At 39.7% G+C, this 16,015-nt stretch overlaps 1 protein-coding gene across 1 annotated transcript in view; it reads left to right on the top strand.

Annotated features, from left to right (window-relative positions):
- Nucleotides 1-14,180, top strand: part of LOC104458031 (microtubule-associated serine/threonine-protein kinase 4-like) — a gene marked incomplete at both ends in the record, with an annotated part of 39,700 nt that extends 25,520 nt beyond the window's left edge. Inside the window, 7 exons of the mRNA XM_010079786.1 lie at nucleotides 2,057-2,158; nucleotides 6,136-6,258; nucleotides 6,503-6,615; nucleotides 8,566-8,693; nucleotides 8,796-9,028; nucleotides 10,897-11,097; nucleotides 13,951-14,180. Coding sequence (XP_010078088.1) covers nucleotides 2,057-2,158; nucleotides 6,136-6,258; nucleotides 6,503-6,615; nucleotides 8,566-8,693; nucleotides 8,796-9,028; nucleotides 10,897-11,097; nucleotides 13,951-14,180 — 1,130 coding nt within the window. The remainder of the gene's footprint in view (nucleotides 1-2,056; nucleotides 2,159-6,135; nucleotides 6,259-6,502; nucleotides 6,616-8,565; nucleotides 8,694-8,795; nucleotides 9,029-10,896; nucleotides 11,098-13,950) is intronic.
- Nucleotides 14,181-16,015: the final 1,835 nt, after the last annotated feature.

Consider the following 16,015-nt stretch of genomic DNA (forward strand, 5'->3'; position numbering starts at 1 on the left):
ATCTCCAAAGTTGAAAGCCAGACTTGTTTGTAAACTATAATTAAATGGATTTGTGAGTTGCCTCTAGTATATGACCTTTTAATACAACATGCAAGCTGTTTATAGATTTATAACCATGGTGTTTTCTGATGTGGTATGCTGGGGCCTGAATGGCAGGGAGAATCAACTGTTTAATTAACACAAGCAGCAAATGCTGGCTTTGTTCTGGATCCCTTACAGCTGCTATGCATATTCATGGTTTATTTTCCAAATCAGATTTAAACTGCAGTAGAAGCTGTAGGCAGGCAAACATGGAAATAACTCATGTTTTTATAGCGTTTCCGGACACGTGCACATGTGTTTTTATCTTTATACTCTCTGACTGGGAGGGGGGAGAGAATATTCTAAAATTAATGACTAAATTTGCACTTTAGACTTTATTTTGCATGTGGCATTAATTTTACATTTTGTAAAACAAATTGCCATGTTAGAATCTAGCTGATACTTATTTAAATAACTGTATCTGTTTGAATGCATCCATTTGTCTTCCAGAAATTATGAAATTATCTGTAGAGGTGTATGTTTGTAAATCTGACCTATTCCCACTCTGTAAGCATGTTGGTCAGCTTAGTTTCTTGTTTTGATGTTGACTTGTCAGGTTCTTCTCTTTTAAATATCCTTACTTGCCGAAATCATTCTTGCTGTCAGTATCTGCAGAACTGTCTTATGGATAAGTCTCCTGTGCTAAAGTGTATGGTCCCTTTGTATTCAACGGTAACAGCCATGTTAAAGCCACGTTAAAGAACCCAAACTATAGCCTAGGCTTCTATTCCAGTTTCTGTGGGTGAAATCTATGTTCTGTTTGCAAATCTACTGTAAAATCTTGTCCCCTCATTTTACCTCCCTCCTTCTTCATTGTAGGTTGCATTTCCTGCAGCCAGGTTGTGTCAATATAACTGTGGGAGGCCTCCAGTGTAAACTTAGATGCCTAAAATTATTGGGATTAAAAATATTTCTCCAGAAGCAGGTTACATTTCATGCCTGCTTATTTCAGTACCTTTCATTAAACTCTGAAATACAAACATTAAACTTGTGTTTAGCTTCTGAACGTTATTTCTCCAATTATGATAATTTTCAAGGAAAAGTCTAGATCATACAGTGACAACAAAATCCTTAACAGCTTTGTGTATTTCCTGAGCTCCTAGCATTCTGTTTCTCTGATGCCAAATCCTTGTACCTCCCAAGAAACTTCTGCAGTTTTGCTTAACACTGCAATATGTTACATCTGAGGAGGCACCTTCTGCTGAAAATCAGTCAAAATTTGCTGTGTAAACTGTTATATAGTTTATATTGAAACTGGCACGATTTTCTATTGTTTAATTTAAATAAAAGTTTGGCAGAATTTTTATTCAGCCTTACCTGAATACTGCAGGGTTTAGTATCTTGATTGCTTGATTCAGGTCCAAATTGCAATGAAGTGCAAAAGCCTTAGTGATGAAGAGTCAGTAGAGTGAGGTGGTTTTCCTCTGAGGCGTGAGACACCTGGAAAAAGCTCCATTAGTGTGTACTTCTCCGGAGCAGAGTCCAGTACCTTGGCCCTTAGTCATGACTCGGTAATGACTTTAGTGAGTCTACTACCATGACAGAAATAATGGAGTACAAATTTGAGCAGTGACTGCTGGGTCAGGTCAGCTGTGTCCATCTTAACAGCACTTCCCATGGAACAGAACTAAAACTTAAACCATGATTTTGAGGGGCAGGGAGAAGGCACAGCATGGAAGTTGTGCTAGTATTTTGCAATAGTTTTCCATGAGCCAGGCATTTGTGTATTCTGTTGTTAAACACTGTTTTGGGTTAAAGGATGCTTCCAAGGAAAATGGGAACATGACAACATGTTTATGGAGTCTGTATGGAGAGTATAAAAATTGGAAGTGATTTGTATGCAACAGAGAGCAACTTGAAAACAAGTTGCCTTAACTCTGACTATACTGCTGGCTTGCTATGAGAGCTTTAACAGTTACTGCTGAATGTTGGGATCAGACTTCAGTAATAAAAAGAAACTTTTCTGTTTTGCTAGATGAAATCAACTGGCCTGAAAAGGATGAAGCACCACCTCCAGATGCCCAGGATCTGATTACCCTGCTGCTCAGGCAGAATCCTTTGGAAAGACTGGGAACAGGTTAGGCGGCACTATTTAAATTGTTGGTCTGCTGGAAACAGGTTTTATATTCAGCATTGGGAGCTTTTGTTTACGTATGTATTTTGCCTGGAAAACATCTGTCAGGGGAAGTAGTATGGCAACATGCCATTATAGCAGAGGGTACTTCATAGATTCAGACCGATAATACGAGCTTAACAAGTTGATGACTGTCTTTTTTTGGAGTTCACATGTGGTTGTTTGCATTTACACTTCTTTTAATTTGATTTGGTAAACAGATTTCTGAAAGACCTAGTTAGCCATTGGATAGAGTTCCTTCGTGAATATAGTATTAAATAACTAAACACAGAAATAGAGAAGGGGAATCGATACACAACTGATGCTTCTGTTTTGCGAAGTATCTTAGCCTGGCAAATTAGTTCCTCCAGGGTTTAGGGTGGGTGATGAGTACTTGAACTAATTATTCAGAAATGACTGAGGTTTTGTTGTGAAAGGTCTTGTCATTCTCATTCAGCAAGCACTACTGCCTTGCATGAAAAAGGATAAAACCAAAAGTGTGAATGTTAAGTAAGAAATGGATATCGGTGAGAACTGAAGCTGCCAGCTTATTTCACTGTGATCATTCAGTGCTCTCTTCATTCCAGTTCAAGAAAAGAACCTGGCACATGGTATTCGGAGCAGTGAGCTGTGTAAGCTAATGAAGGCACTGTGCATTTATATAATAGAGTTTATTTGTTAGCTGATGGAGCAAGATTTATTTGGGAGTTCAGGTCAGAGGCAGTAATGAAGAATATTGCACATGATTTTTAAAGTGTTAATGTATGGGAACTGTAGCCACTGACTGACATCCCATTGGGCAAAGCACTATGTAAGTACAGCAAAAAAAGGCCTCCTACATAAAAGAGCCTGAATATAAAAGTATGGTCTAATTTATAGTGAACACTGTGTGCCATGAATATAAATACATTGGGAATGCTAAGGAAAGGCAGGTTGAGTCAACATGAGAGTACTTGGAAAATTGCTGTAAAGACTGAGCCTAATATAAAGGAGCTTTAGGAATCAGTTCATAACTGGCCTTACCACAGCCACTTGGGGAACATGAGTGTAACTCATACCCCAGGCACTTTTGACGTGGTCCCAAATGACTGGTCTTCCTTTGGGACATGATGACATGACTGAGATGAGTGAACTGCATGTCCTTTGCTCCCTCAGCATCTGGGATTTTGTGAACAATGTTTAGACTTCACTGTAGCTGATGGTCTGGAGTAAGTGGCATCCAGCAAAGTTTTTTGTTCTCTCTTGCCCTGTGTTGAACGAGTTAAGACTGAGGGAAGTGTCATGCCCCAGTCAGCTTCTCCACTTGCTGCCTGCTTCATCTGCAAAGGGCACCACTGCCAAAGGCAAAATGAAGAACCACAACTAGTTCCATTACTTTTAAGTATACTCCTTTCAGGCATTGTTTCACTGTCAGGATGCTTTTTCCTGGTAAACACAGTGTTAATTCAAGACTGTCACCCTGTAAGAGGCTGGATCAGAAGTAGATTGCAAATTCTGCCTCTTTTGCTACAGCTGGTTAAGAAAGTGAATTTGCTAGCATGAGGCTTGCTTAACTACTGTGGTGGTCAGTGCCACCACATGGAGCATCTGTGCAGCTCATTTATGGGCTGATTTCTTTTGATTGTTCATGGTCTCTCAAGAGCTGGGAGTCTGCAGAAGGAAATCAGGCAGCTGTGGCTTTGAAACACAGAGGGGTGTTTAGAAACCGCAATGAAGTTTTTTAAAGTGTCAGAAGCAACTCACAGAAACGGAGGCTGCAGTGTCACAGGTCCCATGGGGACACTGGAAAATAGTGTGGTTTATCCCAGGCTCCACCATGCATTTCAAATGACAGCCCTATCTATTTAATACGTATTAGCTAGCTGCATAACACTCGTGAAAATTGTAACTGTGTATTTGCTCAGGAGACCTGAGTAGCACAGTCAAGTTGAAGGAAGAGAGACACATACTATACTTCTTTTTAAGAAGGAAAAATACTTTTAAAGATCTCTTTAGGTTTGAAGTGTCTGATACCAATGAAGAATTATACAATTCTGATGTAATGTTCCATTACTGTGCTCGAAGAAATGTTCTCTCCTTGCCTAGTGACTTGAAATGAGATGTGATTTTGTTTTCCTTTGGGAAGATTTGTCTTTTATGAATTTTCCCCTGGTACAGTCAGAAGAGCAAAGAACTCACCCTGGAAATCTTGAGATTCTTACTTAGAAACCAATCCTGGAGGCTTCACACTTGTTCTATGGCTCTTTCCTGACTTAGCCTTGACCTTGAATGGCTGCCAGGTGCCAGCCAAGCTCTATCACTCCCCCTGCTCAGCTGGACAGGGGGAGGAAATATGATGAAAGGCTTATGAGTCAAGATAAAGACAGCAAGATGATTTGACAATTACCATCACTGGCAAAACAGACTCTGCTTGGGGAAATTAATCTTAATTTATTGCCAATTAACAACAGAGTAGGATAATGAGAAATAACAAATCTAAAAACACCTTCCCCTCACCCCTCCCTTCTTCCTGGGCTCAACTTCACACCCAATTTCTCTATCTCCTTCTCCCTGACTGGCACAGGGGGACTGGGAATGGAGGTTGTGGTCAGTTCATTGCATATTGTCTCTACTGCTCCTTCCTCTTCTGTTCCACCACGGGGTCCCTCCCATGGGAGACAGCCCTCCATTAACTTCTCCAGCGTGGGTCCCTTCCATAAGGTACAGTCATTCAGGCATGGACTGGTCCAGTGTGGGTCCCCTGCAGGGTCACAAGTCCTGCCAGCAAACCTGCTCCAGCCTGGGCTCCTCTTTCCATGGGGCCACAGGTCCTGCTGGGAGCCTGCTCCAGTGTGGGCTCTCCACTGGGTTACAGCCTCCTTTGGGCACATCCAGCTGCTCCAGATCTCTGCTCTACCAGGGACTTCCCTGGGCTGCAGGGACACAGCTGCCTCACCATGCTCTGCACCACAGGCTGCACGGGAATCTCAGCTCTGGAGCCTTGAGCACCTCCTCCCCCTACTCTGCACTGGCCTTGGTGCCTGCAGAGTTGTTTCTCTCGCATATTCTCACTCCTCTCTCCCCGCTGCTGTTGTGCAGGGGTTTTCTACCCTTTGGTCGATGTATTATCACAGAAGTGCTACCACCATCACTGATGGGCTCGGCCTTCACCAGTGGCGGGTCCATCTTGGAGCTGGCTGGTGTTGGCTCTGTCAGACACCGGGGAAGCTTCTGGCATCTTACAGAAGCAACCTCTGCAGCTCCCCTGCTACCAAAACCGTGCCACATAAACCTGAGACAATCAAGTTGGCAGTAACTCCTGCTGCTGCAGATTACCTCATCAGTATTTAGAATTACATCCTCACCCACCTCCCCAAGACAAAAATTCCAGTATTTCATTGTGCTCTTATAGTTGTTTCTTAACTTGAAAGTAGTGTATTGTTGAACACGTTATAACAAGTAATCAGTAAGAAGCTAAATGGTAAAGTATTTCCTATAGAGTTCTGTGTTACTGCCATGAAACACCGAAAGGAGCTCCTGGTCAGCAATGACATTTATTTACACTCAGCAAATATTAAGAATCATTTTTAATTACTTTCTAACTTGTATTTACTCATCTAGTGCACTTACCTGTATTTTGATGACTACTGCTACAGCATCTGATGCTTCTGACTAGTGTGCAGCTGATAGATAATAGTTAGTGTATCCAGAAAAATAGGAATGTTACAAGGGGGAACATGGTAACGCAATGCCACCACAGTTAAAGAAACGGCAACAACAAAACAGGTACAGGGAGATCCTCTGACAGGTTTAGGAGATACTAGTGGAAGTGGGTAGTAGATGTTACTGCCTACAGTGGTGACTATGCTTCTTCATGGTAATTTGCATTTTTTGACCAAGGGTTTAGTTGAAGTTCCAGGATTTGGTATAATTTGCTCAGTGTTTTTCTCTGGCTCCCTCAGGTGGTACATATGAAGTAAAGCACCATCCGTTCTTCAGGAGCCTTGACTGGAATGGTCTGTTGAGGCAGAAAGCAGAATTTATTCCACAGTTGGAGTCTGAAGATGACACAAGTTATTTTGATAGTAAGTGTTTGATGGTATTAAAAAACTGTGATAAACGTGTTGTTTAGATAACCACTGCCTTTCACTTTTGCTTGCTTCTTTGAAAATCTCCTTTTTCAGAAACACTGACAGCTGTACAGTTTCACTGGTGGTTTGACATTTCAGCACAAATAATCTTCAGAATAAAATCATGTTGTAGTTAATATTAAAGCTTGGTACTTATTCTTCCTGGTAAACTAAAATACTTTATTTCCCTTGTCTGTAGCTCGTTCTGAGAAATACCACCATATGGAAACTGAGGAAGAAGATGATACCAATGATGAAGATTTTAATTTGGAGATAAGGCAGTTTTCTTCATGTTCACACAGATTTTCAAAAGTAAGTTTAAAATGCTGTAGTGTTAGTATGTGTTGTATACGTAAGTGTTTTTCTATTTCTATAGAGTTTGGAAATGTTAGATACAGAAAAGGTGTATAGAGCATTGTTTCTTCAAGAAATGTTAACTGAAATTGAGGAAGAATGAAATTAATACTATTAATGCAAAACATAGGAAGATTCTGTAGGAGTTATTTCCTGAATCCTTAAGAAGGTAATAGAAAATTATATAAATACGCTGGTATTTTCTGTAGAAAATTCATGGTGGCATAAAAGAAATTTTCGAGAAACTGTTCTGTTAAATGCTGCTGCATGTTCTGTATGTTGGTTTCCTTCTACATAGTTTATATGTTGCTCCAGTTGTGTGCTGGGTATCTTGCAGGTGCTGGAATAACAAATATTACAGTACTAACCCACAGTAGTTATTAAGTAACTGAAATTAGGCTGAAGGGAAAAAGCAAAGTAGTGGTTAGCATGTGAGTTGATCAAGGAAAATGTGGATTTGAGGGAGTAGTTTGAGTGTTGTGAATTGAAGGTTAAGCTGACTGTCCAAAGGGTAGTATATTCTAATAGTTGAGATGAGATCTAATTATTGCTGAACAAGGGACACCAGTAGGAGCACAGTGGACCTGCTCAAGAAATACTGTGGAGAAAAATGGGCAGGAAGTAATGGAAGTAGAATGCCTAACGAGTGTGCTTTTAGTCTTAATGTAGTATTCAGCAGTGATTTTCAAGTTTTCTATCTGAAAAGCTTCTTTAACCTATTTCAGCAATTGTTTAAAGGTATTTGGAAAGTCTGTGTTTATATCTTGTTTGTTCTGGGTTATGCTTTAATTGATGGATTTTATGCTGGCTCTGCAGTACCACATACATATTTTATCTGCAGTAGCATGGAAGAGCAGAGACAGGACTTGTGGATGTAGTTATTCTGTGTAAACTCCTTATTTTGGCTTGGTGGTATGTTTCAAATTCAGAAACTGGTAAATGAGACAGTCTCTTTGGAGGTAACTTGGACAAGAGGCAATGGGCACAAACTGAAACACAGGAAGGTCTGTCTGAAGATAAGGAAACACTTTTTACTGTGAGGGTGTTCAAGCACTTGGCATGGGTTGTCCAGAGAAATTGTGGAGTCTCCATCCTTGGAGTTCTTCAAAAGCTGCCTGGACACGGTCCTGGGCAACCAGCTCTAGGTGACCCTGCTTGAGGAGAGGGGTTGGACAACATAACCTGCAGAGATCCCCTCCAACCTCATTCTGTAGTTCTGTGAACTGTCTTTTTGAAAGCTCTGTACTGCAGTAATAGTTTGGTTTGTTAATGACGTTATGTCACTGTATCTCTAGCTCTGCCTCTCAGGCTGTGGAATATACACGTGACAATTTCTGTGTGCTGTTTGTCAGTTAAGCAAACAACAGAATTCCAATGATTAGAGTTTATTTTTTCTAAATCCTTTAGCCAAGTAATCTATTCTTAACTTCAAAGTCAATTCAGATTAATTTTTCTGCTTTCAACACCTGAATGGTGTGTACTAAGTCAGTGTATTCAGGTTCGGGCTTTTTTTTACCTTGACTGGCTTCATGGTTGTGAATTAATCCAGGATGTACATTGATCCTGTGACCTAGAGACCCCAAGGCTATGGATTTTGTTTGTACTCTCTTGGTTCACACAGTGAAATGGGGAGAAAGCTGATGAATTTGTAATGAGAAGAGATGTTATTTGTGACCTTGTACGTGAGGAGGCAAGAAAGCAAAATAGGAAAGCATTTTAAGAACACAAATTCCTGGAAACTTAAAAAGGTTCTAGAAGTTAGAAGTTTGCACTCTAAAATACTGTATAAGCATTTAGGACATGCAGAATACAACCTGAAATGTGCTTTCCTGCATGTCTTTTCATAATCAAATATATCAGTGATGGGTTGAGGGATTTTGTATTTGATTTTTTTTCTGTCTGTAATAGGTTTTTAGTAGCATAGATCGAGTCGTTCAAACACAAGGTGAAGAAAAGGAAGATGCAGGAGACAAAACGAAAAACATAACATTGCCTTCTGTGGAATCTTTAAGCTGGAGTTCAGAATATTCTGAAATGTAAGTAGAAGGAGGTGCTGGAAGTGGTCCATGTCCTGCTTGAGAGATAGCAGGCCTTGTCATCTCAATAACTGCATGAGAGTTTGCTTATTTTTAATGCAGACAACAAATATCTACATCCATCTCTTCTGACACTGAGAGTAGCAGGCAGCAACACAGTTCTGGTTTGCTTCCGAAGTTGGCCATATCGGCTGAAGGGGAACAGGATAATTCCACCGGCTTAGTGGGAACTCTGGAGGAACAGGAAAAGCCTGTGTTTGTGAGTGAGGAAATAGTGCAAGATGAACCTGAAGTAATCACTCCAGCAAGCACGATCAGCAGCTCCACGCTATCAGGTAATTCACAGTGGGTCTCCTGAATGATGACACTAGAAACAGTTGTCGACATTCTTTGTTTAACAGTAGCATTCATGGATTTAGAAGTCCTGTATATTTAAGGACTCCTTTAAAAAAAGCCATCCCAAGAGGGACCTGGTTTGGACTCAGGCTCAAACTAATAATATGTCATGAAAATATATATGGGAAACTGTCAACATGTTTGGAAATGTCAACATTTGATGTTGCCCCACTGACTCTGGAGGGCTGCTAGGCAAGTGACTAAAACGGTGACTTGACCATAGAGCCTTCTGTGGAGAAAAGGAATCTTAGATCCCTTGTGCACTTAAAGCATTACTTTTATATCTTGCCTCACTGAAGTTAGTGATCTTTTGAATGATCAACCTGGACTCATTCCAGCTGGTCTCTATTGCTGTTTTCTAACACTCTGTGCCACACCGTTGTGTGTTTTTAGTTAAGACATCTCAATGATTTATGCTTTTCAGAATTGTCAGGGTTCTGTTTGACTTGTGGAAGTCACTTGTCACTAGGAATCTTGGAGGGAGTGTTGTGAACCATTCCCTACTTAAATAAATAAATATTTCATTTATGCATCCCTCTCCCAGTGGAAGTATTTGCAGGCATTTAGGTAATCCAGGGCCCTAGCATCTTGCTGTTTTAGTAGTTTCAGAGAAGAGTTTTATGTAACTGTTGGACGACCTGATACTTAACATAGATCTAGGCCTGTATCAGCCTCATGATTGTCCATATATAGGTTCCAGGTACCTTCTCTATACATGTACTTGTCTTCAGCTTATTTCTCTTTTGTACCTTATTGAGTTTCCTCAAGATAATATCTTTCTATTCCCATAGCCCTGATTTCCTTGTAGTCTGCATTTTCCTCCCCCTTCTTTCTCTGCATTTCTGGAAAATACGTTTCCTTGGGCTCATTCAGATGTACAACCAATTCCATCTCCTTCCCTTGTCTAAAACCTTGACCATGCTCTATTCCAGGTCTTACTGCCCCTATCCCTATGTTATGGTCTTGGCATTAGCACAGCAGTTACAGTGATAACTTAAAGCATTTGATCCTCTCTGCCACTTACCAATTACACTTAAGAATAGTTTCATTTTTCTGTGGTCCATTAGCAACAGGATATTCAGTGGCCTTAAATACTAGGAATTACTGCTGTATCTTTAAACAGGCATCCTATCTTTGGTGCGTGTTTCATAAGGTCAGAAAACTTCCTGCAACATCTTTGAATTTTTGAAGAAATCAGTTACAGGTTGTTTACATGACACAAAATGTTCATCGGGTTTTTGTCATTGTTTTATACATAGTTGTCCTTCCTCTGTTCAGTATTGTGGAAGTTTATTACCTGTGATAGACTACTACCAATGTGGTTGTAATACTGAGGTTTGTGGTGCCAGTTGTCTTTGTCTTGTGTGGTAGAAAACCACCCGAAGAACAAAGGCAAAAGGTAATAATTAAAAATAAAATTATACTTAGTGTTTTAATGACTTTGTAAATGTTAAGCTGATAGCAACTTATGTAGGATTGGAGCCTTTCATTTACTTTAGGAAAAGTTCACATGAAAAATAAATGTATGGTTAAGTTCTCTAAGGTGAGTGCTACATGTTGAGATACAAGACTTGCTTCAGCTTCTCTCTCTTATTTTACTTTAGCCAGTGACTACAGGAAGCTGTTGCTTCAATTCATTCTGTTAACTTTTATGCCTTCTCTAAGTCTGGAAGAATTACTCAGATTTCTGTGATGTTGTTTTATGAACTTGTTAACAGAATGAAAAATTCCTGGCTCATAATTGTACTGTTGCCTTCCTTGACCCCCAGTTTTCCCTCAATGTCTTTATTCCTTCTTCTTTGTACAGTTGGCAGTTTTTCAGAGCACTTAGATCAGATAAATGGAAGAACTGAGAGTGTGGACAGTACAGATAACTCCTCAAAACCACCCAGTGAAGTTGCATCTCACATGGCTCGTCAGCGATTAGAAGGCACAGAGAAAAAGAAGATCTCTGGAAAAGTCACAAAGTCACTTTCTGCAAGTGCTTTGTCCCTCATGATCCCAGGAGGTAGAAATCTCTTTGTTTGAAATTTCATTATTTGTGCATACTTGATGGTTTATGAAGTAAATGCAAGAGTTCAGAGAGTCCAGAATGGGTTCTGCGTCACACTTTTTCTTTCATTGTTCACATGCATTACTAAGGTGGTCCAATCTTGTCAGCGAGTTACAGTGGTCACGTCACAACGGAGGGACCTTCTCTGATAGGCAAATACGTAGTCTAGTGGTGACTACTTTGTGTTTGCATGCATGCACAGCAGGATGCACCTTCAGTCCTTGGCCCATCCTATGCTAGGGATGTAGCTTAGGTTTTAAGTCGCTCACTATGTGCATCTTCAAGAATAGCTGTTTGTTACAGCAGCACAATCAGCTTAACTAGCTGTCTCCCATTTCTCATAAAGGTGATAAGCTGGAAGGAGGTGTCACAGAAGTAGGAATAGCATGTAGGCTCCTGTTTTTGTACTACATTGGCTTATATGAAGTGGTCAAAATTTGAAGCCAGAAATATTGCTGTAAGTGAAAATATAACAGTAGTATTGAGTGTTTCCACATGAAGCATTGGTGCTTTGCTTTTTAATGGTCTAGATTCAAAGTTGAAATTTCCTGAATTTTGAGGGATTTTTTTCCAAAAGTGGAATTGTCTCTACCTTGCACACTGGCCATATGCTGCTTTTAGACCTTAAGCGTAATATTTGAGTATCTGCTGGCCTGATAACATAACACTGCACTTGCTCCATATGTTCCAAGGTGACTTTGACAGTAGCTTCAGCAGGTTACTTTGAGTTCTCAGGCTAGTGAAGAATTGTATGCAGTGTTGGAAGAAGTTGGTTCTGGCTCTTCTCTTAGACTTCACCTGTCTCTTGAGTTGTAAAGCACGTGTGCCCTATGAGCCTCTTAATACCTTGGTGAGCAAACAACCCTATTTATATAAGGGTGCCATTGTGCATGGATTTTGGGGACACATGCTATTGTGCATGTGTTTTGTGTTTGAGAGAGGTGATATCTATTAGTGCAGGAATTTCTGATTCACCTTGTGTTTTCTACCCTTCTTCACTATACAGTTCAAAGAACAGTGTAGGCTTCTTATGCAGTACCTGTAATTCCAACAACTAACCGTGAGGATTTTTTAGTAAGTCAAGAGGAAAATGTTGAGTCTCAGTTAAAGAGGAGTATGTAGCTCCTGCTTGAATGTGGACAGCTAGGTGACAATGAAAAGAATACTAAGCATTTCTGTGGTGCTTTCTGAATGTGAATGATCATTCTCACAAAATGAATGAGAGAGATTAACGTGAATATTTTTACAATGAGATGAATAGTGACTGTTGGCTCAGCCTGTTCAGGGCATATGTTGACACTGAAAACTGCAAGTGGCTTGCAGACTCTCTGGGCTTGTTCCTTGTGTAGACGCTTTCTTCCAAACAGTATTTCTGTCCCAAATGTGGCAAGGATTTTTTGGTACCCTTGTAACAGCTAGCACCATGGTTGTTTTTTTTTTTTTTTTTGGCTTGTAGAGGGCCTATAGTGCATGCTAGTTATTGAGATTAGCCATTACAGGAACATGATATACACACAGGTAATTACACAGCCAACTAACTCTGAGTTATTTATCAGTTTGTATTCTAGTAGTTCTTTCACAGCTGTCGTGTAAGAATCAGAAAGTTCACAGATGATATAGGCTGAGTTACTGTGCTCATGGTTTTCTTTCAGTTAAACTGAGCGCTTTATAAAACCAAGACTTTGCTTTGTGTATGCCTAACAATGTTGTCATTATATCTATATAAACTGAAATCTTATATGTTAGTTGTACCTAATACTGTCCAAAAAGCTACTTTATTCATGTTTATCCATAAAGTAAACTATAGCAATAGATGTCCAGTGTTCCTGACCTGAGACATGTCTGAGAGTCACAGGATGTGTCCCACACTCAGCCGGAAGAGGGAGGGGGATCTGGCATGTTTCTGAGCCAGAGGGTGACAGTGACAGCTCCCTCAGGCCTCTGCTGTTCTGTGGGATTTCAGCATTAACCCAGTGATACCAATCTCTGGGAGCCTCTGGTGACTTGCATCCAGGGAGTAGCGCCTCTGCTGTCAAAGCATATCTGCCCTCGCATGACATGGCTTGGCACAGACAACAGACCTGGAATCTTTCTGGCCTCCATGGCTTTCCAGAGCTGTCACTGCGTCACAGTCACCAAAGTGTGTTTTATGCTGCTGCAGTTGTGTTTACATTTGCACAAGCACGAGCATATCGCATTTTCAAAACAATTAAATAAAACGAAGCCATAATTGCTATTGTTGTTGCAAGAAATTCTTGTGGTCTTGCATGACGTAGCACAATGTATAAATGGAGGCTTGGTACAAGCATTGAGTTATTGTCCTCTACCAGCTAGATATTGTGGTTTAGTTACAGTAGTGTTCATCTGCATCTATACGTAACTGAAACCAAAAAAACAACCAACACTTTCTTTAACACTGCTGGATGGTTTAGGGGATAGGTTTGGGTGCACTCACAATAACCTCTACTACCAAACTCTAATTTTCCTTTCATTAATGTTAAGAAGAGGCTGAGAATTTTTCTTTCAAAGTTAGCAATGAGCGTGTTTCCTGTCTAAAAGGAAAAAGCAGTCTACATCTAGCAAGTCAGCCTTTGCATTAGAAAATACAGTTTATGCTACAGGGTAGAGAAATTTAGTTTGGTTGTTGGTTAAACTTCTCATTCACTAAGATACACACTGATTGAGGAGGAGAAGGTTTATGCAAAGACTATGTATTTTGACACAAAGGTGTCATAAATAAAAGAAATTCTCTGTCTGTGTTTGTGTGTGCTCAGAGTGTACTCTAATAGGCAGATTTTTTTCTTTCAGATGTGTTTGGTGTTTCTCCTTTGGGAAGTCCTATGTCTCCTCATTCCCTGTCATCAGATCCTTCATCCTCCCGAGATTCATCTCCCAGCCGTGATTCATCGGTTGTTGCTTCAAGTCCTCATCAACCAATAGTAATTCACAGTTCAGGAAAGAAGTATGGCTTCACCATCCGAGCAATTAGGGTTTACGTCGGTGACAGCGATGTGTACACTGTGCACCATATTGTTTGGGTAAGAAAATATGGGGTTTTTGCTTACATACAGCCACAGAAGACTGTGATGATGTATTTGGTTTTGGTTTTTTTACCTGTGGTATCTGTTTGGTAGTTACCATGTAAATCGTGATGTTGTGCCGAACAATTTTCTTAAAATGAAATCTGTGCTTGTACACAAGACCAGTGTTGACTCTAAGGACAACACAAGCCGCCTTTGGCAGATGTGGTACCTACATATGATGTTGACCTTATGCATGGGTCACTTTCACTTTTAGCATGTTGGGCAAGTGTGAACAGCCATGTCTACGTTCAGTGTACCGCGGGTTAGAAAACTGAAGGGTTGCTGCAGCCCCTCTTTGATTGAGGACAGGGCCTGCAAAACAAAGAGATTGAAGACAGAAATTGTTGAAAGATACTTGGAGTTGATTAAACTATATCAATTAAGGGATCCGTGAGAGTCAACAGTATTTTATTAGACACAAGTAGGCTGATTTCAAGCACTGACTTTCTTTTGTGTAGAAATGTGCAAATGATTTGGAATTGTGAATACCTTAGAGGATTCTATGGCACAGGAAAAAGACTGACTATCTTGAATTAATCATGTGTTTTTCATCCTCCCTTCACTACTGAGTTGAATGAAGTGGGAGACAGGCTAAAGGAAAAGACAGCAGTTCTTGCATTTCATTGATTATCAACATCCTTAATTGTAAAACAAATACATATTTATGTAAATATATATGTATTTGTATTTAATTCATAATTGATGTTGATAAATTGTGCTTTATATAATTTATATATTATACAAACATAAATACTCTATCTGTGTGTATAAAATATTTCAACTACCTTAAAATAATTTTTTAAAATTGATGGCAAATATATCAAAAGCTTTGAAGTTTGCACAGGGCTTTGTTTTAAATATGTGTTGTCGGTCTTGAAGTAGCAGTGCTACTAATGTGGTAGCGTATTACTCATTTTTCATTCATGCTTTTTACCTCTCAGACCTATTAATCCATCAAGAACACTGAATCTGCAGAACGGGGTACACTTCACTGATTAAAATAATCCAAATAAATCCAAAAAGTGGATTCTTTGCCACTGATGTCACGTAACATCAGTGAAAGAAAGGGGGGAAAAATGGTACATTGCAGTAAAAGTGAAACCTTGGCTTTTTTTCAAAATCCTTTAGATTTGTTGTTTTGGGGTTTTTTTTAGCTCTGGAAGCACTGTAGGCTTCAGTAGTGGCCAAATGACTTAAAATTCTTCAAAAGTTCATTTTAAAGTACAATAAATTATTTAAGCCACCTTCAAAATAATTTGCAGTTCTGTTTGTTTTGGTCCTTCATTACTTTTGTGCTGCACTGTTTCCTCCAATGGGCAGCCTGGTTACTTTGAGACAAATGAAAACAATCCTTAAGTATATGGTGGAATTAAAAATTTTTATCATGGTTAGGTTACTACATGTGACCACTGCCTTAATTACATCAGTATTTCACAGTGTTGGATGCTAAAAATCTTAATTCACTTGTGAAACTTTGCCATGGGGAATGAATCACCCCTTCTTTAATCATGGAAAACTGCCCTGTTATACAGATTTTACTTAGTATCAGTGGCAACAAGCAGTGTTTCAGTGAGCTTTGAAACTGTTTCATGCCCTGTGTAAATATAAAGTTTGAGTAAGTAGTTGATGGTGGAATGGCTGGTCTGATTTTTCTTCTTTTTGTTCCTGTGCAGAACTTAATCTCTATATGTTCTCTTCATTGCCAACTGGTTTTATAGAAAGAATTATTCAACAAATAATTATTAAACAAAGCCTACTTTTGCCAGTGGTGTTCCCCAGGGATCGGTTTT

Source organism: Pterocles gutturalis, unplaced genomic scaffold, assembly GCF_000699245.1.
Source record: "Pterocles gutturalis isolate BGI_N339 unplaced genomic scaffold, ASM69924v1 scaffold24699, whole genome shotgun sequence".
Lineage (NCBI taxonomy): Eukaryota > Metazoa > Chordata > Aves > Pterocliformes > Pteroclidae > Pterocles > Pterocles gutturalis.